The 21454-nt window shown below is 51.5% G+C and overlaps 2 protein-coding genes across 2 annotated transcripts; both read right to left on the bottom strand.

The window, feature by feature from the left end:
* Positions 1-20: 20 nt before the first annotated feature.
* GPD1 (glycerol-3-phosphate dehydrogenase 1) lies at positions 21-8206 on the bottom strand. The gene is made up of 8 exons (XM_005892017.2): positions 5516-8206; positions 4842-5019; positions 3895-4035; positions 3190-3328; positions 2837-2949; positions 1927-2160; positions 1599-1705; positions 21-660 (listed from the first exon to the last, which is right to left on the bottom strand). Exons 1-8 carry the CDS (start codon positions 5554-5556, stop codon positions 564-566), a joined length of 1050 nt encoding a protein of 349 aa, XP_005892079.2. The 5' UTR covers positions 5557-8206; the 3' UTR covers positions 21-563.
* A 504-nt stretch (positions 8207-8710) lies between these two features.
* On the bottom strand, positions 8711-21180 carry SMARCD1 (SWI/SNF related BAF chromatin remodeling complex subunit D1). Its single transcript, XM_070370745.1, has 13 exons — positions 20802-21180; positions 19943-20130; positions 19630-19672; positions 19412-19534; positions 18813-18935; positions 17637-17753; positions 16025-16126; positions 15567-15728; positions 15390-15487; positions 13872-14007; positions 11770-11892; positions 10563-10664; positions 8711-10434 (listed from the first exon to the last, which is right to left on the bottom strand). The coding sequence occupies exons 1-13, from the start codon at positions 20976-20978 to the stop codon at positions 10381-10383; spliced, it is 1548 nt and encodes a 515-aa protein (XP_070226846.1). The 5' UTR covers positions 20979-21180; the 3' UTR covers positions 8711-10380.
* Between the last annotated feature and the right edge of the window lie 274 nt (positions 21181-21454).

Genomic DNA, 21454 nt, shown 5'->3' with positions numbered 1-21454 from the left:
CTAGGAGAAGCTAGAAGGCGGTTGTTTGAGATCTTTGTATTTTGTGAACAAACACTGAGAGATCCATTGATGCCCTGTGGGGCCTGGCAGAGGTCAGAGCAAAGGGGTCCCTGGCGCCATGTCAGCTCAAAAGCCCAGACCCCTCCCTGCAGCCCTTGCCTCATCCCTCTTGTAGCTGAGGCATGGGGACAAGAATTCTGGTCTATGTGAGGCAGCACGAAGCAGCCCTTGCCTTGCCTCCCTTTCCCTCCCCTCCTCCCCCGACAGGCCCAAAGCAGGCCACTCTGGGGCTGATTCTGCCCCTCTCACAGGACAGGGAGAAAGCTCCCCATTTGGAGAGGGACTAGGCAACTCCATTTCTGGTGAGATGTGATGGCCGAGAGGTTGTGGGCTGCTTCAGGATCTCCAGGCAGGAACCCGGGCCCTCAGCCTCCTGTCACTCAGTGAAAAGCTGAAAAGACGCTGCTCCGTGGGGAGTCCCGGAGCTCCTGGTGGCCAGGCACCCCAAGCTTCTGCCTGTCTCCATTGATAAAGAGGCTGCCTGGCCTGGGCCTCAGGCCTGCTCACACATGTTCTGGATGATTCTGCAGGCAGTGGATGAATTCCCCCACTGGCTGGTTCTCGTAGCATACCTTGTACACAGCTGTGAACAGAGGGAACCTAGAATGGGGAAGGACAGAGCCAGCTTGGCCTCCAGACAAGCCCCCAATCCTCCAGCCCCTAACCCTGTACTCCCTGCTTTCCCGCCTTCAAGCTCAAGCAGACCCTGGCTCTCAATTTCCAACTGCTGAGAATTTGAATTTCCTAGCCCTGGGTTTTAGGGTCAGGTTCTTATTGCCCGTCTCCCTATCATATTGAACTTGCCTGCATGATTTCCTGGCATCAACTTTCTGTTCCAACTTGGCAAGCCACTTAACCTCTCTGAGCCTCACTATCATCAGCTGTAAAAGGGAGTCAGTATAACAAAGTAGTGAAGAAGTGATTGTGAGTTATGTGAAGGTGCTCAGTAAATGCCAGTTTCCTTCTTCCCAGGCTGCTCCTTTTACCAGGAGGCTTTACCTGACCAGTCATGAGCTGATCTTTTGAGCTTGTTTCGAATTCTCTTGCTCTATGATTCTTTCTCAAATCAACAGAGCTCTGCTCTGATCAGTTCATCACCCCCACTGTCTCTGTGCTCCCTGAAAAGAAGACTGTCCTTTTCTGCACACCTCACCACCCAGGACAGTATTTGGAGACAGAAGGGATGGCCTCAAAGAAGTGGCTTAGACTGAGGGTGATGGACAGAGAGGCAGGACAGTCACAGAAGCTTATTCCTGTCCACTCACATAGCAGAGGACAGCAGGAGGCCATGTAAAAGGTCCTAGCAATGTGGTATAAAGAGCACTAGACTGGAAAGAATTCAAAGACAATGCACTAGCTGGGGACAGTGGGCCCACTAGACCCTCTCCAGGCTCTTGGCTCTGTCTGCAAACATAAGACAACCTTTCCCTCTCTGCCTACTTCACATTGGGCAGTGAGGAGGGTTCAGGAAGATGATGAACGGGGAGAGCACTTCTGGCCATGGTTCCCTCAAGAGTGAGGCTGGGCCCGACACTTACTTGTCCACCATGCCTTTGTGCTGGAGGATACTGTGCAGTTCCCGGGCTGTCTGGGGCCCCTGCAGCTTCTGTCCATTCAGCATCTCTTTCTCCAGCTGCTCAATGGACTGTGAAAAAAATAGGACGGGCAGATGGAAATGGGAGAAGGGAGTTGTCAGCGTGAGATGGAGAGACTGGGGCTCTGGCAGGAGGTGGGTCTTAAGAGGAAAGAAATGGGAATGTTCACAACAATCTTAATGTTTGTGCTCAAGAGATGCCACAAGCCAGGTTCCTCTGCCTTAACACCTACAGGGCCCACCCTCCCTGCTCCATTCTCCCTAGGGCCCACCTTTCCTGTGCGGGCGAAGGCCTCGGCCACCTTCCGGTTCCGCCCTCCGTAGCAGGTAGTGATGAGGTCAGCAACACCGCAGCTCTCCAAGAAGGTGGCAGAGGACACGGAGCCACTGCAGAAGAGCTTGGCGAAGGCGATCATCTCCATGAGTCCCAGTCGGATCACAGCTGCCTTGGTGTTGTCGCCAAAGCCCAGGCCATCACAGAAGCCAGCCCCAACGGCCACTATATTCTTTGAAGAGTGGAGTCATGGGTGAGAAAGGATCCCTCCCGCAGGCCCCACTTGGGACCCTCAGCACTTGCCTCCTGCTTCTTCCATCAGCCATGACATGCCCCCTTCCTTCATAATGAAGGAAGGTGGGTGGGCTCCTCAACTCCTTCCACTCTTGGTTTCCCCCCTTGCCACTCCCTTCTTTTAGCCTTGACTTGTGCTTCCTGGCTCCCCAGCCCTGCCCTATACTCCATCCTTGAGGACTTTCCCTGAAAACCAGTCTACCTGGCCCACCCATCCATGGCTGTTTTATGTCCCTGATAGTCATCCATAGCTCTGTCTGGGAGCCAGAGTTCTGGTCATCAGTCTGTCTGGGTGTCCTGGACATCTCATCTCCCGTTACCCTGGGTGCTCTACCAGGGCATCTCCTCTTCCCCACCAGACCAGCCCTTTGAGCCAGGGATAGGGTGTCCCACAAGGGGCTACAGAGGAAAGGAAGAAGGGAGCCCAGTGTCTGAAGTTAAGCGATTGCAGGCCTGAGTGATCCTGGCTTTGCTTCTGCAGTGCTTCCCATGTGTCCTGTACTCAGTGAGGATGGGGAGTGAGCACCTGGAGTCCCAGCAACGTTGTACAGCTAAGCTAGGCCTTCTTTCAGGACCTTCTCCCCACCCCATAGCTGCCTCTGTGCCCCTCTCACCTTTAAGGCCCCACAGATCTCTACTGTGTCCACCTCCTGCACCACCGTGATGCGGAAATTGGGTGTCTGCATCAACTCTTTCAGAAGCTGTCCATGAGCCTGGTTCTTGCTACCTAAATTGAGGAGGGGGTAGGGCTTTAAGAAAGGGCTCTTGACTCTTCTTCCCGCACCTGCCTGAAGCAGGACCTACAACTCTTTCCACAGGGGCGTCCAACCCCCCTCATCTCTAATGCTGGGGTCTTCTTCCTTCGCCTGCCCTCTGGGGAGAAGATGGCTAGGTGGGTGGGAAATAAAGCCTGGGGAGGGGATATAACTAGAGTTGCACTATGTATGTAGGTGGGTGGGGGTCTCACCAATGGTTGTCTCACAGAACTTCTCATCAGCCACCTCGTTGGCAATGTTGGCCCCCATCAGCACGCTCATGGGGATGCCAAGGCGCTCCCCAATCACTTCAGAGATGAGCTTCAGCCCCTTGGGGCCTTCGTCTACCCCCTGGGCACAGGATGGAGCTCAGGACAGGTGCCTTTTACCCCAACTGAGGGCTTCCCACCCAGAAATCCTGCCCCTTCCAAATTCACTGTGCGTCAGTGTCCCTCCCCAAAGGTCCTCCCCTAGTCCAGCGCAACCAGAGCTTGCTGTGAGGAGAGCAGGTAGCATTTTCATGTGAAAATGAAAGCATCCCAAAATCCTCCTGCAACCTACTTCTCCGAGGTCATGTACCCCTCCACACCCCTGAACACCCCACCCCCAAGTACTCCAAACCAGCTTCCATCCCTTCTCAGCTCCTCAAACCAGCCTGCTTCTCATATCCCCTAGGCATCCCTCGTACATCTAAATTCCCTAAGACACCTACCTCCAGATTGACACTTTATCTACTCCCCAACCAACTTCCTCTTCCCAGTGGCCCCCGGCATCTGCTTCCCCAGCCTCCCCAAAGCGAACTCTTCTCTCTTCAGAAAATCCCTGGCCTACTTGTGCAGTTTTCTGTCTCACTTCACCAACCCTGAGTCCCACAGCAGGTGGCTGTACCCCCTTCCACAGGAAGGTGTCTCTGGCACCTTAATAAGAGACACGCCAATGGTGTTGGCCTTCAGGTGGCCCTTGAGCTGATCACAGATCTTGCCGATGAACTGATGGGGCACCACAAAGATCAGGATGTCGGCATCCGCTGCAGCCTGGACCACATCAGGGACAGCCACCTGTGGGGGTGACCAGTACTCATGGGCCTGCCAGACTGCTTCTAGCCCCTGTGGAGCCCCATTCGGGAGATCTAGGAGCCAGAGTGAGGCTGGTGGGGAAGAAGGATGGGTAGTTTGGGGATTGAATCTGGAAGGGCTGAACCTGGAGGAGCAAGACACTCTATTCTCTCCCCCTCACCATTATTTCTTCTACACTTCAGCTGTCCTGGACTCTTGAGAACTCCTGGAAACCTCCTCCCAGCCCTCTCCTAATCCTTGGCTGTGGGACAGTGAGATCTGGGCTTGGCAGGAGGAAGAGGACGAGTAAGATTTCATCACCCTGCTCCTTAGGGCCCCCAGCTGGGAATGGAGCCCCAGTCTTCCTGCTCTCTTCCCTGCTCACCCTTTCTAGGTGGGGAGTAAGCCACATGGATTTGACCAAAGACCTTAAGTCCAAGGAGCAGTCTCCATGTCTGCTAATCACCCAGTGAATGAGTAACAGGATTAGAGCCCGAGGCAGGCACTACCTGAACCCCAAGTCTGGGAACCAGAGAACCTGCCTTTGGTTGTCATGGAGACCAACTTCCTCATCTTTTCCCCCTCCCTTTCCTCCTGGGAGCCCACCGGGCAAAGTGGAGATGCAGGGGTATGCACTCGGGTTGTCCTCAGTCCCAGAGTGCTCTGGGAGCTGTGCACGAGGGTACCCTGTGCCCGGAGGAGCCCTCCTGAGATGCTTCTCAAGTCCAGTGGCACATGAAACAGCCCCTGCCTGGCAGGAAGCACCCCCTCCGCTTCCCTCTCCCTTTCTACGGGGTGTTGGGGCTCACCACATTGGGGGGCAGCTTGTGCCCTGGCAGGTATTTGACATTCTCGTGCTGTGTGTTGATGATCTCTGTCAGCTTTCTGCCCCCGATGTCTTCCTCAAACACCCACATGGTCACCCGTGGGTCAAAGTGTGCCAGCTGGGCTGCATTGCCACCCACAATCTTGGCGATGGCTGAGCCCCTGGCGGGAGCGGGGAGCACAGAAATTGGAGGAGTGAGGCAGGAACAGTGGCAGGGGAGGGGACAGTGCTCCACCTCAGGATATCACAGTATCCACTGGATTATTTACTTGCCACCTCCCTTGTCACCCCTTCCCCTATGACACCGTGTCTCTAATAAGCAGGCAATAGAAAGGAGACTCAGTCTCCCTGACACTGCTGCTTGAGAAGGGGGCCAGCTCTCTGATCTCCCAACACTGCCCCCCCCCCCCTGCCACCCATGCAGCTTTTCAGGCAGGGAGTCCTCTGGAGGCTCCCTTCCTGTGGGGGAAGGTATAGGTGCCACTGCCGAGAGGCAAGGGCCAGGAGGGGTCGGGGTGCCCTCTGTCCTGGTGGGGTAGGCAAGAGACAGCAGCGGGAGCCGGAGCACTTCCTGCTCACCAAGCCTCCCTCCCTGACTTCCGAAGACTTGAGGGAGCCCCCCTGCCCTCCAACACACTCCTTGACAGAGCTGCTTACCAGTTGCCAGAGCCTACAATGCAGACTTTCTTGCCGGTCATGGTGCTGCTTCTCTGCCTGAGCCGCCAGCTGGGTGCCACTCTCCCCAGCTCCCCTGCTGGCTGGGAGCATATAACTCCAACACACGTGGGTGCAGCCAAGCCCCGCCCTCCAGGGGAGGGAAGGCGGGCACCCAGGGAGACAGAGTCTGGCAGGGCCAGGGAAAGGGGGGGAAAAGGAGAGAGACAGGTGGGGAACAGGAATGGGGCACAGACCAGGCCCGCTTTTCCTCTTCGGTTTGCCAGCTGACGGTGCTGGCAGGCTTCTTCCCTTGGCTCCAGCCCAGGTCCTCACCCCCCTCCCTCCCCACAATGGGCTCATCTTGAGGTCTGCCAAGAGCAAGCCCAGATAAGGAACAAGTGACCAGTCTCCTGCACTCCCTTCTGTCCCCTAGCCCTGGAATAAGCTGTATTCAGTCCTAGCAGCAGACACAGGCATGCTTGGTTTTCCAAGGTAGAATTGTCCCATGTGATCTCCCAGGACCCCCAAAACTGCTCTGCAGGTTTATCCTCTGGCAGCGATGGGTCATGTGTCACTGGTCCCACTCCAGCTCCACTGCAGCGCTGGCGTAAGGTGGGGGGTGTGAGCCCCTTTATGCAAGGTGAGGCCACACAGAAGGTGAGGGGAGGGCCTGCTTTGGGACAGCCGAAGGATAAGAAGACCCCGCTAGCCTGAGAAACAGAACCCATCAGTGGGCCTCTCCTCACCTGAATGCCTTCCAGAAAGGAGGGCTGCTGCTGCTGCTAAGTCGCTTCAGTCGTGTCCGACTCTGTGCGACCCCATAGACGGCAGCCCATCAGGCTCCCCCGTCCCTGGGATTTCTCCAGGCAAGAACACTGGAGTGGGTTGCCATTTCCTTCTCCATTGCATGAAAGAGAAAAGTGAAAGTGAAGTCGATCAGTCGTGTCCAACTCCCAGCGACCCCATGGACTGCAGCCCACCTGACTCCTCCGTCCATGGATTTTCCAGGCAAGAGTACTGGAGAGAAAGGAGGGCAGGAAGGCTTAAAGTTGGACGCAAAGTGGTCCACAAGTCTTTTGCAGACTCTGGGCTTGAGGAGGACAGGAGAAGGCAGGCAGCCCAAGTGTTCACTGTCCTTGAGAGGCACTGAGCTTCCTTCACTTCTCTCTTCGGTTTCCCAGCTACTACCATGCCAGGGGCTCCTTTAGATTAGTGGCTATTTTGCAGAAGCCAGAAAGGGGAGGGAGGCAGGACCTGGGGCAGCTGTGACCTCTGTAGAGCCTTGTGGTCTCAGATGCTGTAACTGAGTGGGGTGTGTGCTTTTGGGAGGAGGGAGAATGCAAGGGGCACACTGAGTAGCTCGAGGTGCTAATGTTGCCCACAGCAACGTTTAAGCGGGAGCTTCGGTTTCTAGGCTGATGTGGAGAGCGGGGCAAAGGCCCCCAACGCTCCAGCTGTCTGTGCACCTTGGCCTGGAAGGCAGACACCACTGTGTGCTCACGTGCCGACCTCCTGGCTTGGCCGACTGCTGAGTGGGTGTTTCCGTCCCCCTGGGCTGTTGCTGGCCGCAAACTGTGATAAGCACTGGGCCAGAGGGGAGTCTGTGTGCAACCACTGAATCAGGGTCAGTGGCCCTGAGAGCAAGACTGGGGAGAAATGGTTTTCTAAGTTCTAGGGACTGCCTGGAAAAGCCCACCATACTCTGCTCCCATGGCCAGGGAGTTCCCTTACAGGGACATAAATGAAATCAGTAGCTGATTGTTTCTCTTAGGAAGAAAATTAAGCCTACTACAGAGCCAGCTTCCTGCAGATTACTGTTATTGCACTGGCATCGAGAAAAAGGCACCAGTGCCAGGCTGCCAGCTGGGAGCTCCGATTACGGGTGATGAAGAGAAAGAATGCTTCTGTCCCTGGCACATAGGATGAGAACCCCAAAGAATGGATGTTTATGCATAAAATAACCTGTTTTTGCCTAACTGCTTCCATCTCTCATTTTGTCCCTACCATCATTTTTAGTAGTATGGAGACAAAGAATTTGTTCATTTATATAGGAATGAAGTGTGCAGAGATTCAGAATTGGCTTGTCACAGGAACTTATCTGTTACACAAGAGTTCTTTTCCCAAGAGCAAACTGTAGATTATTTGCTTGAAATTAATAATGGTTCATCAGCCATTCATTACACATGTAATTAGCCTGGGTGAAAACAGATGCCATTTCAATGTCCTTGACATCAATTTTTTCCACTTCAAGTTATCACCCACACACACTTCTCTCTGCTTTTCCTACTCAAGTCTGATAAACCCCCACATTCCAGACTGCGAACAGTGGTTGTATCCTTGCTGGGTTTGACTGCACATAGGCAATACTTGAGTATTCACATCCACGGAGGCAAAGGTTAACTTTTTATAGTTACAGTTTTGAAATGTGATTGCCTTCGTCCTGAATCCTAAATTCCCTTCTTGGTTAGAACCAAGCTAGATAATGGCACAGAGGAAGAAAGGAAAGAGCCACCCGGTGGGAAGCAAGCCTATTATGATGGCGACAGAGGCAGAATTTCCTGCTTCTGCTACTGGGAACCAATCCTGAGGAGAGTGTTAGTTCTACCAGTGAGGGGTTGGCCATCTACAGTACAAGGATGATTGGAGAGCACGTCCATGCCAGTCTTAAGAACCAAAATCTTACTCAGGGTTGAGAAAGTGGACCCTTAGAGTGACAGGCACAGAGAAGACAAACATCTCCAGCCCTGATACAGCCCTGGCCCGTGTGCAGATGGGAGCCCTGAGCACTCGAGAGGCTCAGGGTCATCGAGTGTAAGGGATCACAGGTGCCCAAGGATAGTGCATTTGAGCCAGCGGGTGCCCTGGGGAGCGCAGAAGGGCAAGGAAGAGGATGGCAGTGCCACTGTCTTGTCAGAATGTTCCTTAACAGGAACTGAGGGCAGGACTCAGATGCAGTGATGAAGCCTGCTAATCTCAGCCAGCATCTGCCCTGCTTGGACCACTGGGGCTGACAGAACAAGCTCTAAGGTAAAACTTTGAGACCCATAGGGTAGAAACCTTATTTTCCACCACATCCCCAGTGCCTGGAACCACAGATGGCGCACAGCAGGTGCTCAATAAACACTTGTCAAATGAACAAACACCATGAGCATGGCTAATGGCACTGGGAACACTCAGGGAAGAGCTCTCCATCAGTACGGAGGGGGACCCACTCTTCAGAAGATTCTTTTATTAAAACTGGGTGACATCCATAAGGGGGCAGTACAAAAAAAATTTTGGTCCATGAAAAAAACATAATAATTCAGTTAATAAAAACAGTTATCTTCAACAGGGACACTGTAGGAGTGCTGAGCTTCCTTCTCATGGTTCCAGCCTCAGGGACAGAGGTTGTCCAGTGTCACTGTGGGGAGAACCTTTCAGGGAGGCGGGGACTAATAAGTGGAAGAAGATGAGGAGCGAGTCCTGCTGTACCCAGCGTGGAACAGGCAGGGACACAGGGCTGGGGGATGTGCTCGCAGGAGCCTGAGGAGGGGGTGGGGAAGCAGGGGCTTTGTCAGTTCTGCAGGTTTACAGCCCATGCCGAACGGAATTCCCCCTCTGTGCCCAGCTGTCTCCCACCCTGCTGTGTTGAGTCTGCGAGCCTGGGATATGCTAACTCGGGGGGTGATACAACCTGGAAGAATTTGAGGCTCTCCTGGAAAGATGCAAAACCATCTCAGTTCCAAGGGGCCAAGATCACACAACAAGGTCCTGCTGCTACCTGAGGGGTCTGAAGCTTTGAGGGCAGGGGCTGGGGAGTCACAATCCTGTGAGGCAGGGAGAGGGGAAGAGTCACAGACCCGAGTCAGAGCTCTCTCCAGCCCTAGGCGCTTTCACTCCTCAGTGCCCTAGCAGTCACCAGCGGGTGTCAACTGGGCAGACAAGGGACAGGAAGACAGGGGTGGCCCAGGGCTTTTACCCGTTTGATTGCAGGCCTGTTTCTCCAAGAAGGGATGGGGGAGGCAGGGCGGAGTGAATGAATGAATCACACCTCCACACTACAGCAGAAAGGAACAGCCTCCGCTGGCAATGACAGCACCCTAGGTGAGGTCCCCGGGGCTCTGACATGGAAAGGCAAGATTCCCCCACCCGAATGCCCTCAGTTGGGACAGACAGGAGGGAATCCTCAACAGCAGCTACAGGGAGTGTGCTGGGAGGGAGCAATACTACTAGAACAAACTCTAATACTGATGTGGACCCCCTGTAAGGGAGGAGAGAAGCACTGAGACAGCAGGCCCCTCTGGAGGGCTGCGGACTGACCTGGGGCTCAGTGGAGCCCGAGAGCCAGGGTTCCTTTAGTGCTAGAGGGCAACAAGTGAAGGGCGAGTTTGCTCCAAACCTGTGGAGGGAAGGAAGGAAACTGGATTCTGTTATCAGGAGAGCCAAGATCAACTAGCTCATAGAGTGCCCCCAGGCCTGAGTCGTGGAGAAGGGGCTACAGCTCCCAACTCCTGGGTCTCTGAAGGGCAGGATCAGTGTAGCTGGTCCCCTTGAAGACCACTTGGCCTTAGGCCCAATCCATTCAATGCACTGATTACCACTACAGGTTCTCTCTCTAATACTATCTAGAGGTCTTATGCAGACCAGGGGAGGGGAGAGGCACATGGGAACTTTGTGGGGCAAAGGGAAGCTGGGGATAGGAAGGGATGGGGTGGGAGAAGAGGAGAGCCGGTGTCACGTGAGACCCTCTTCATTCTGGTGTTGTCTTAGAACCGAAAGCATCCCCTGGAAAGCCCCAAGCAAGACCAAGGCAGGTGCCACGAGGCAGGCAGCACAGGGCCCAATAAAGAAATCGTTGCAGCCAAATCAGGGCTGTGGGAGAAGCCCTATGTATTTCGGATCCCCAGGGCTTGCTCTAATTCTTGTCGTCTCTGCTGCACCTAAGGAGAAAATAGTGGAGGGAGTGGAGGATGAGACAAACCACAAGTTGTTCTTGACGCCACTGACCCCCACCAGGTGCAGACCTCTTGCCTTTTGTCAGTCTCTCCTCTGCACCCTAGGTGCCTACCTTGGAGTAGAAATATCGACACACGGCCTCCTGGGCCCAAGGCTGGAAGTAGAACTCTGCTCGGCGCTCCTCCTCTGAGTTACCCACCACATCAGTCATGACCTGAGAGAGAATGGGAAGCAGGAGAGAGAACAGGCTTGTTTCCTTCCTTGTCGTCTGTTATGGACTGAACAGTGTTCCCTAAAAGATACTGAAATCCTAACCCCCTGGTACCTGTGAATGTGACCTTCTTTGGAAATAGGGTCTCTGCAGATGATCAAGTTAAGATAAGGTCGTTAGGGTGGGCCTAATCCAATGATGGGTATCTTTATAAAAAGGGGAAACTCAGACACAGACAGACACGTAAAGAGGAAAGACAACGTGAACACACATGGAGAACACCATCTGCAAACCAAGGAACACCTGAGTGACTAAAAGCCAGGACAGAGGCCTGGAACAGACTCTCCCTCCCCACCCTTGGGAGGAGCCAAACCCTGCTGACACTGTGACTTCAGGCTCTAGCCTCCAGAACTGTGAGACCATCCATTTCCCTTGTTTAAGCCACGGGGCTGTGGTACTTTACTACGGCAGCCGTAGCAAACTACTAAAACAGCATCCCAAGCCACCCATGCTGTGGACAAGTCCCTGCCTTGTTCAGGGATCCTTCCTGGCACCCCCGGCCCCTGCTCCTCTGGTCAGGCTGACTGCAGTCAGCACAGGACAGGCGAGAACTGAGGGCGCGCCTCACGTACTGTGCTCGTTCCTACCTTCCTGCTGAGCTTGCGGTGCTCCTCGCTCTGGGAGCTCCTCTCAGAGAGCACCCCTCCCTCAAATCCCAACTTCTCCAGAAAGCCTTTCCAAGCTATCCTAGTCTCACCAGTCTCCCTTCTCCTTTGTTTTATCTTATTGGTACCGGTGAAATTCTGATAATGTCGTACATGATTTACTACTTTTAAAATCCCATTAGCTTGGTTTCTCAAACAGAATGGATGCTACTTTGAAAGCAGAGGCCGAGTTTTGCACTCTGTATCCCCTACAACGTGCACAGTGACAGCACACAGTAAATATGAGATAAACACTTGACGGTTTCATTTCCACTTCCCTACTGGAACACGCTGAAGAAAGCCTGGCCCCTCACCTCCCTGGCTCTCCGCCACATGCCACAGACACAGAGCAAACGCGTGCCTCTCGGGCCCAAGTCTCTCTGGACCTGTCCCCGGTTCTCTACCTTGAGGTCCCGACACTGCGACTGAAGCCAGTCATTGATGAAACCCTGAGGGTCTCTGGCAAAGCTCAGCATGAACTCCCGCTGGGTCTTCAGCTGATTGATAGTCTCTATTGTCTCATGGATCTGAAAGGAAGAAAGGAAGGAAGTTCATAACATTTCCACGTTGGGGAAAAGCAAAGTTAAGTGGCAGGCAGTGTATGACTTCTCCTTGTGCCTCTCCCAGCCAAGGAACAGAATGCAGCCCAAGAATGGCACTGCTGCCCAGGGCCCCACCTGCTCTGGCGCTTGGCGCTGTCTGTCCACCGCCCGTGAGTGAAGTTTTCCTTACAGTCTGCACCATGTCCACTGTGGATGACACTACATGGGAAATTTTTAATCCACAGCACAAATGGGCCTGGAAACTCTCAGGCAGAAAAGGAGTGGTACACAGGGCTGTCTCTGTAGCTGTGGTCCGTGGGTTTTGTTCACTGATACTCCATGCTCTTCCTGGCAATTTCATCTACTTGTATGTCTTCCAGCACCACTGACAGGGTAACGAGTCCCCAGGCTGCAGATCACAGTCCATTTTCTAAGCTCCTACTAATACATCTGCTTGACACCTCAAGGGACCTTAAACTCCCCAAAACAAAATCACTACCTTTTCCCAAGACTTGCTTCTCCCGCTCCCAATCTGAAGGAGTACAACTGCACACTCCAGCTGAAAACCTGGAGGTCTTCATAACAACTCTTCTCCCTCACACCTCACCCCACCTCTCCATCCAGTGTCCAGACCCCTACAGTTCCACCTCAACACCTTCCAAACCTAGCTACTCACGTCTGTCCTCACGATCAGTGCTGTACAGTTAGGCCCATACCATACGTCATGCGCATTATTGCACCAGCCCCCACCTAGGCTTCCTTCCCCCAGATCCGACCCCCTTACAGTTCACCTCCCACCGTCCTGCCAGTGAGCATTCTAAATAAAACAGCACCAGGCCCTCCCATTTTCAGGACAAAGTATAAACCAGTTTACCCTGCCTCAAAGTGGTTTCAGGACTAGGTTCCTGCTTCCCTCTCGTTTCTTCTCCCTGGCACCCCGAGCTTTATCTAACACAGTGAAGAGCTTGTATTTCTTCACTATGCCAGATTCTCTGCTCACCTTTGGGCCTGCATATACCCTGCTCCCTCTTTCTGGGCTCCCTCTGCCCCCCACGCCCTTAAGTACCATCATCCTTTCTCCCCTTTTGTTGACTCCCATCAGTTAAGTTCAGTTGCTCAGTCGTGTCCAACTCTTTGCGACCCCATGGACTGCAGCAAGCCAGGCCTCCCTGTCCATCACCAACTCCTAGAGCTTGCTCAAACTCATGTCCATTGACTTGGTGATGCCATCCAGCCATCTCATCCTCTGTCATCCCCTTCTCCTCCTGCCTTCAATCTTTCCTAGCATCAGGGTCTTTTCCAATGAGTCAGTTCTTCGCATCAGGTGGCCAAAGTATTGGGAGTTTCAGCTTCAGCATCAGTCCTTCCAATGAATATTCAGGACTAATTTCCTTTAGGATGGACTGGTTGATGTCCTTGCAGTCCAAGGGACTCTCAAGAGTCTTCTCCAACATCACAGTTCAAAAGCATCAATTCTCTGGTGCTCAGCTTTCTTTATAGTCCAACTCCCATGTTGACTCCCATGTCCTTTAAGATTAGGTTGGGGCATCACCTCTTCCAAGAAAGCCTTCCTGTCTTCCTTTGTGTTCCCAGAGCCTTTCTGGCTTTACTTGCATGGACTATGTCTAATAATGTTCATGGTAATAACAATAGAAGCAGCAGCTGCCATTTGCTTTTATGTGCCAGATACAAGGTCATGTCTTCACATACACTGTCTCATTTAATCCTCATAACAACTTTAGAAAAATAGACATTATGGTTTCACAGATCAGAAACTGAGGCTCAAAGCTATTAAGAGGTATAGTTAAGAATCAGAACTTATGTGTGTCTGGCTCCAACCAGCACCAGAGTGCCCAGCATATACTGAGTGTCAATATATTTTGAACAAATATCAAAAATCAAAGAAGCCAAGAAGCTGTGATAGAGGGCTGGTGACACCCAACTATCCAGGCCATGATCCCTACCTTGTTGTCTAGAGTAGCAATCTCCTGCTGGCTGGCAGTAGACAGCAGAAAAGAATTCATCTGGGTCTTCAAGGTATCATCCACTTCCACATCAATGTCATAACAAGCTGTCTTTTTCTGATCATTCGGGTCAACACTGAGGAGGAAACCAAGGGGGCCTGGTAAAGGACTTGTTCCCTAAGACCTAATTACACAAGTCTTAGACTGAAGAGCAAGGGGCTGACTGCAAAAGGGTACCAGAGACCTTGTTGGTGTGACAGAAATGCTCTATACTCTCCCTGTGGTGGTAGCTATAGGACGTGCACATTTGTCAAAAATCATCAGATTTTAAATGGGTGCAATATATTGCATATAAGCCTCAGTAATAATGGTAAAAAGTCAAATGGTACAAAAGACAGACAATGAAAAGTAAGTTTCTCCTTCCCCACAAAGAAACCACTGCTACAGTATCTTCACTTATTAAACTGACTCTGAAAATACATTCAAGTAAATACACACCACACAAAATACAACATGGCCTAAATTTAATCACATGAATATAGGACAAACTAGCTTCTACTGACCCAGCATATGGGTTGTAGGAATTACTATCAGCTGAGTGATGATGGTTCAGGTCTAGTGAAAGGAAGGCTTTACTGGAGTTAATATGGAGTAAGGGAAAGAAGGCAAAGACTATGTAGAGCCAGAAGACATGGTGCTTTGAGGAGAAAGTGCCTTCTTTCACTCTGTATCTGCCTAGACATGCCTTGTTCACCATCTTCTGAACAGAAAAGCAGACAGAGGTAATGGAGCTGGAGTCTCAGAATGGAATGTCCTACCACCCAGAGAAAAGACAGGAGTTCATCAGTGATGAGCTGATAAATTCTAATAACTGATTCTCCAAAAGAGAAAAAGAACAAAAAGAAAAAGCCTGACTTGGAGCATTTGCTAATTTCTGTGTTTTAAATATTCTCAACATGGTTGATTTCAAGATGCCAACATTATATCACTGATCGAGGAACTGGGAAGGGATGTGCAGTAACATCTCATTAGATAGTATTTCCACCACACAGACACAATCAACAGAAGTAACTTCGAAAACACACACACCAGTATGTGTATGTCAGTGGCTCAGTCGTGTCTGACTCTTTGAGACTCCATGGACTGTAATTGGCCCGGCTCCTCTGTCCATGGAAATCTCCAGGCAAGAATACTGGAGTGGGTTGCCATTCTCTTCTCCAGGTGATTTTCCTGACTCCGGGATTGAACCTGGGTCTCCTGCACTGCAGGCAGATTCTTTACCTTCTGAACCACCAGGGAAGCCCAAACACCAGTAAACCAACATAATAACTCAGAGATGATGACTGAGTACATTTACACTTATTTTTTATATAATGTATTTAATCGCAAGTTTATGTAATCCTAAATAATGACTGTGTTTAACAACCTGCTTATCATTTTCCTAAACTCTGAGAACTGACTTGTGCAGGCGGTGCAAGCCAGCTCCAGCACACCACTGCCTTGCACACACACACTTACCTGATGACATGATTAATGATAATGGGCTCAGGTGGCATAAGCAAGGCATGGAGCCGTTGGGGAATCTCTGAGAACTTCATACGCTGAGACTCAAAGATCTATGGGAAAAAGGAGAAGCAGCTAAGAGTACAACTAGTGCTGCAGTGGACTTGAGAAAAGAATGGAAACTTTTCTTACCTGCTGGAGGTACTTGTCACAAATGACAAACTCCCGCTCATGTGGGTCCTGGAGCTTGTGTGTCTTAATATATTGCCACAGTGCTTGAATGATCACCGGACGGGTCTGGGTGTGGATGCCCAGGAGCCGAGCCAGACGAGGGTCTAATTTAAACTGAGGAGGCTGGAGAGAACGAGGGTATAGAGGTGAAGCTAGTGAGCTGAGTCTATGTGCTATTATGGGGCACCTGGTGTGGCCATACATTCATGCCGTTCAACAGGCATTCATGTTGTGCTCTCTCTGGAGCAGAAAAACAGAAGAGGAACTCAGAAATGACTAAGACCCTATCCCTTAAAGATATTTAGGGAGCTAACAGTCTGATGGCAAATTACCTGCAACTAGACTTAAACTGCCTTGAAATGTCAGACTGCTGATGGGATGGGGTTGAAAGCTGGGCCTCCTCAGGGCAGCACAGATACCTGGTAGTCCAGCATCAGCAGGACAGTGCACCGCACATTCACGTCTCCTGGCCGTTTCACCTGGAAGCCGTCCGTCTCCTGGGTAGTGGCGGTCCTGTGCCACTACAGAGAGGAAGATGTCAGGGGGTGCTCTCCCAGAGGAAGAGCTGGGGTGGGAGGGAAGAGCTTCTGTAATGACTGAATTTTCAACTTTGATTAATGAGGCTACTGGAGAAGAGCAACAGCATGAGACATTTTAAAACACTGCATATGACTTTGGGATTCCTGTCTATAAGTAGACGGACATTTTAATTCTGATTGCTCAGGGTCACATTTAAATTAGCCTGTATTTTCAGTGATAATTTTATCCACAACATGGATAATATACACATGTACAGTAAAATAACGTAGCTATCATCTACTGAGTACTTACTATGTGCCAGAGTATTCTAGGACATGTACTTGGATTATCACATTGAATCCCACAACATCCACATGAGAGAGGCACAATTAAACCTATTTTACAGATGAGAAAACTAATGCTTACAAGAATGAAGCAAGCTGCCCAAGGTCAACAGCCAATAAGTGGTGGAGCTGTTATCTGAGCTCTGGTGTGTTGGAGTCCACAGTCCACATTCTCAGGCACTATGCTCTACTGCTATAAAGTTAAATATATTTACAAATTTCTATTGATTCTATGACTTACTTCCCTTATTAGATGGTAAAGACCTTCTCATGTTTCTTAGTGGTTGAGGTTAAGGGGCTGCGGCTACACTGGCAAAGAAAGGAGCAGGTTAAGTTCACTTGGAGTGCTACACTATCTCATTCTGGTTTTGACTGTATCACAAAGAACACTGTTGCTAGCATGGTCTTTAGAACACTATGTAATCAGGCATTATAATAAAGAATTTCTGATGATTTGGAATGTGAATCTAAACAAAGCAGGAACCAAAAGCAAGCAGCAGAGGCTGTAAAAGTAGCCTTGCTGCTGCTGCTGCTAAGTCGCTTCAGTCGTGTCCGATTCCGTGCGACCCCATAGACGGCAGCCCACCAAGCTCCCCTGTCCCTGGGATTCTCCAGGCAAGAACACTGGAGTGGGTTCCCATTTCGTTCTCTAATGCATGAAAGTGAAAAGTGAAAGTGAAGTCGCTCAGTCGTGTCCGACTCTTAGCGACCCCATGGACTGCAGCCTACCAGGCTCCTCCATCCACGGGACTTTCCAGGCAAGAGTACTGGAGTGGGGTGCCATTGCCTTCTCCGAAAAGTAGCCTTGGTAAGGACTAAATCCTAACCCCCTTAAACAAAGCACTTGTTACCAGGAAAAAAGATGAATGGCGTGTGGACAGCTACATCTCACCATTCCTGGCATGTATAAAAAGCCTCCATTAAACTTTCTCTTGAGAGTGGGGGCAGCGATCAAGATAATTAAATTAAAAAGGCGGGACAAGTCAGACTATAAGAACTCTTGGGTCCAAACAGTACCAAAACCAAACAGCTAGTGCCACCTGGAGGCCAATGTGCAAACTGCACTGGAGGTACCCACCCCCACTCCCTCCCTAGACATTAAAGTTTAGCTCCCAAGTCCATCATCCTCTACTGATAAAGTCAAAGTCTAGAGAACAGAACTACTCACTTCTACCAGATGGTTGTCTGGTCCATACAGGTCTTTGTCCAGTTCGATCACCAAGGATTTAAAAAAAGAAGAAAACTTCCTCTTTTGTTTGGTGGCATCATATTTGGACAAGGCAGACTGGAGAAGAGAGATGAGACGTCGTGTTAGAAAAAGCCAGAAGAAATTCCCTAAGACATAGTCCCGTAAACAAGGAACCCACAAAGCAATGGGAATAAAACTCAAAAATGTCTTCTGAGTGTATCTTAGGAGATGGCAAGGTAGGTGTCTATTAAACAAGTTGCGGTAGCAACAGAACCCTGAAGCAGCAGCCTATAACGTGTATAGGGTCATTGCCTTGCCCACCTCTTTTTCCCAAGGGAAACGATGCAAGTTAAGCCAAACATTTACACATAATAAAGCGAGTCTGAACAGAGAAAATTCTGACTCTAGAGGAGAAATGAATCACAGGTAATAAGCAGCCAGAACAAAAACAGCTTTATTTGGATGACACGACACCACTGGCAGATGGACTGGACCTATACAAAGAAAACGGAGGCTCTGACATTGACCCCTGGTTCTTCTGAAAAATGCTTTCATACTGGCTTGCCTGTGAACAGCTAAAAATAGAGAGCCAGAGAGTATAAGGGAATGGCAGGTGAGCTTCTCCAAGGAGCTTCTGGGGTGGGAAGTTTGGGGGCTATCACCTGACAGCTGATGTTCCCCATGAAACAATAAAGAGCTTGTCAGAGAAATCAATCCCACATAAACTGCAAGCTGTTTCCAATAGGAGCTGGGAAGACAGAGAGGGCACAGCAGAAATCAAGGACCTCAAGGACTCAGGGAAGAAAGCATGGCCCAAATGTTAAGTGCAAATTCATTTGGTTTAAAAGAAAAAAAATAACTGAAAAATCTGCAGATACTGCCAAATCCAATGGCTAGCAGCATCAGGAGAGAGGTAAATAACAAATCAAATCCCAGGACAATAAGGTTCTCGATGTGATACCACAGAGAGGGCCAATATGTGGGAGCCAGACACAAAGAACCATTGTCTGTTAGTGCAGAGAACACAGTGACCCTCTCCCTGCTGTTCCCAACAGGAGCTGTAAGCACCAGTCAGGCTTCCTGCCAACCAGACAATACTGCTTGTTCCCAGAAGCTCCCACCCTAGACACCGACCACAGTGGACCTTGAACTCACATCCTCCAGGAGCCGTCCTTCTACCCGAAGTTCCCAGGAAGCCACCGTCCCTTCCCCATCCTCGGCATCTGACTTAGCCGGATTGAAAGTGTTAGAAATGAAAATTCGCAGCTTCCGTTTTTGCTGAGGAAGGCAGAAACAGGATTGACAGGAGGCTTCAGTGGTTTGATGTTGAAGACAAGGGTCTCCCCAAACCCGACAATGACTCCTAACAGACTGGCTTACTGTCTACCCAGTCCCTGGGGTGGTTGGATGGAGATTCCAATGAGAAGAGGAGCACAGGCCACTGGCCTGAGTGCAAATGCATTCACCGGGATGCCAGGTAGACAGTCATGCAAGATGCCAGGTTCCCAAGGTGGCAGAGGAGTTACGGCAAAAACACCAACAGGGTATATTTCTGGTGCAAGAAATATCAAAAGCCCCTCCCCCTTTGCTGTTCCGTTCTTATGCTTCTAATGTAATTCTCAGTTCGTAGGCAGAAGAGATGTAATTTAAATGCCAAGGAAAGCTGTGCTATGCCTTTGATTTCTCATCCTAAGCCTGCTGAAGGTTCCCGAGTCCTCTCCTTTGGCTCTCTGCCTAGTACTCTCCTGTGTTACCTTGATGGGACGTTTCAAGGCCTCCTGGATATCTAGCCGTTTCCTCATGATAGTCTGGTCCAGTTTCCTTTCAAAAGCCAAGAGATCCATATAGGCCTGGGATTCTGGTACCAGTTCACGAATCTTAGGGAACAGAAAGATATCATTGGGATCTAAGGCTGACCATCTCTACTCTCCAACTCACCACACCCTCAAGAAGGTCTAGAGCCTGGACTCACCCTTTGAGGTAGAATTTTGTCAGCCATCTTCTTTTTTTTTGCACTGTTTGGAATAAATACTGTTATCAGGTTGGGATGGAACTAGCCAGAACATGAAGACAGGCTGTCAGCACCTCCATTTATAGTAAAGTGAAGGAACTGCAAAGCTTGTCTCAAATCAAAGACACCCCCGCCCCTAACAAACACGAAGCAATTATTTCAAGAATGAGCACCGTCTGCTGACACAGCACTGCCGCTTCTCTGCTCAGGTACCCCAGCACCTGCATCTGCACAGGCCTCCTCCCTCCCTCCCTCCACCCTGGGATCATCTTACTTGTGGTTCCGATTTTGGACCGCCTGCTGCTGGACCTGCTGGATCTGCTGAGGCGCAGGTCTCTTGCGGGACTGGTCCATCCCTGACTGGGCCAGGCCAGGTCGGACTGAAGGGTTCCCCCCATAGCCAGGGGGTCCCATGGAAGGTCCCTGAGGTGTCATTCGGCTGCCTGGTAGCATACCTGGTCTCTACAGAGGGGAGAGGACCTAGAGATGTCATGGCTTCCCCTGCAAATCCCACCAAGAAAGGGAAAGTGGGGGAGGCCTGAGTTCTTTGAATGAAACAAGGCAGTGGGGTGGGGTGGAGCACAATGGTGAGGTGGGAGGAGAGCCCTCTACCTCTCTGACATCTAAGTAGTTGGAACTTCCACTCTCCAGCCCTGACTCCACAGGAGAATATAGCCCCAAAGCAAAGACAGCGAGACTATACTCAAATTCTCCCCCGTCTATTTTGTGTCTGGCACACTGGACATCTCTTCTAGTGCCATATTTACTCAGAGAGTACTGTCAGGCACTATCTCCTCAGAAGCTGACCTCAATTTGCCAGCTACACCTTCTGTGCTCCTGGGCACTGGAGCTGCCTAGGCCATTTGCACTCAAGGTCTCACAGGCCCACGTTTGGCCTCACTTCGTCCACCCTGGTTTTACATCCTGACTCCCCAAGAAAACAATGCCTCTAGGAGCAGGTGGGGATGCTAACAGCCTCCCTTCCCTTCCCCGCAGCGTCTCCCCCGACCCCAACTCGGCGCCCGAATCCCTCCCGGGCGCGTCCCTCCTCCTCCTCCCCCCACCCCTGTCACTCCCAGGCCCCCGCTCGGCCCCGCCCCCGGCCCGCGCGCCCCTCCTCCTGCCCCACTCACCGGATAGGCCGCTCCAGGCATCGGGGAGCGGTATAGCCCTTGACCCGGCGCCGGCCCCATTCGCACCGGAGGCCCCGGTGTCCCGCCCGGGCCCAGGGCAGCCGCCGCACCCGCCCCTCCTGAGGCTCCGGCGCCGCCGCTCGGAGCCACAGACTGGAAACCCGCCCGGGCCGCCATCTTTCCCGGAGCCGCTGCTGCAGCTGCACAAAGAACCGGAACCGGAACTCCCCCCGCCCCCCCCGCGCGCCCCTCGCGCGCCCTCCTGTCCGCCCGGCCGGCCCGCCGGCCCGGGAGGCTCAGGGCAGCGAGACTGTGGGCTAGAGGGGGGCGACTAGGGGAAAAGGCGTGTGACCACTCCCTCCAGCCTTCACGATCCGGGAGGGAAAACCATCGAGAAGAGCTCTGGGATAGAGAAGCCGTGCGAAAGGGCGCCCCCAGGCCGACGGAGGGAGACAAGGACCTGGAAAGGGGGACCACTGCACCATCCCTACTCGAGGGTGATGGAGTAAATGCTTTATCTTGGCGCAGTGCGTTTAACTTTCCAAACGCAGTGCGTTTTTCCTTTCTCTTCCGGTTCTAAGCCCAGCACACTGAAGAGAACGCACTGTTTATTCCATTTTACAAACAGGCGAGGTGAACTCAATAAATAACTT

The sequence above is a fragment of the Bos mutus genome, chromosome 5, assembly GCF_027580195.1.
Source record: "Bos mutus isolate GX-2022 chromosome 5, NWIPB_WYAK_1.1, whole genome shotgun sequence".
In the NCBI taxonomy this organism is placed as follows: domain Eukaryota; kingdom Metazoa; phylum Chordata; class Mammalia; order Artiodactyla; family Bovidae; genus Bos; species Bos mutus.
The sequence above is the reverse complement of the archived record's forward strand: the minus strand, read 5'-3'. Positions and strand labels throughout refer to the sequence as shown.

What these genes read in the sequence shown, in the direction of transcription:
- SMARCD1 (XM_070370745.1), bottom strand. Translation starts at nt 20,978, where the DNA reads ATGGCGGCCCGGGCGGGTTTCCAGTCTGTGGCTCCGAGCGGCGGCGCC. An exon ending in TGCTGATGCTGGACTACCAG is followed by an intron (nt 15,729 to 16,024) that starts GTATCTGTGCTG and finishes CGTTCTCTCCAG; the next exon opens with CCTCCTCAGTTTAAATTAGA. An exon ending in ATCATTAATCATGTCATCAG is followed by an intron (nt 14,008 to 15,389) that starts GTAAGTGTGTGT and finishes TTTCCTCCTCAG; the next exon opens with TGTTGACCCGAATGATCAGA.
- GPD1 (XM_005892017.2), bottom strand. Translation starts at nt 5,556, where the DNA reads ATGACCGGCAAGAAAGTCTGCATTGTAGGCTCTGGCAACTG. An exon ending in ACAAGCTGCCCCCCAATGTG is followed by an intron (nt 4,036 to 4,841) that starts GTGAGCCCCAAC and finishes TCACCCCCACAG; the next exon opens with GTGGCTGTCCCTGATGTGGT. An exon ending in AGATCTGTGGGGCCTTAAAG is followed by an intron (nt 2,161 to 2,836) that starts GTGAGAGGGGCA and finishes CACTCTTCAAAG; the next exon opens with AATATAGTGGCCGTTGGGGC.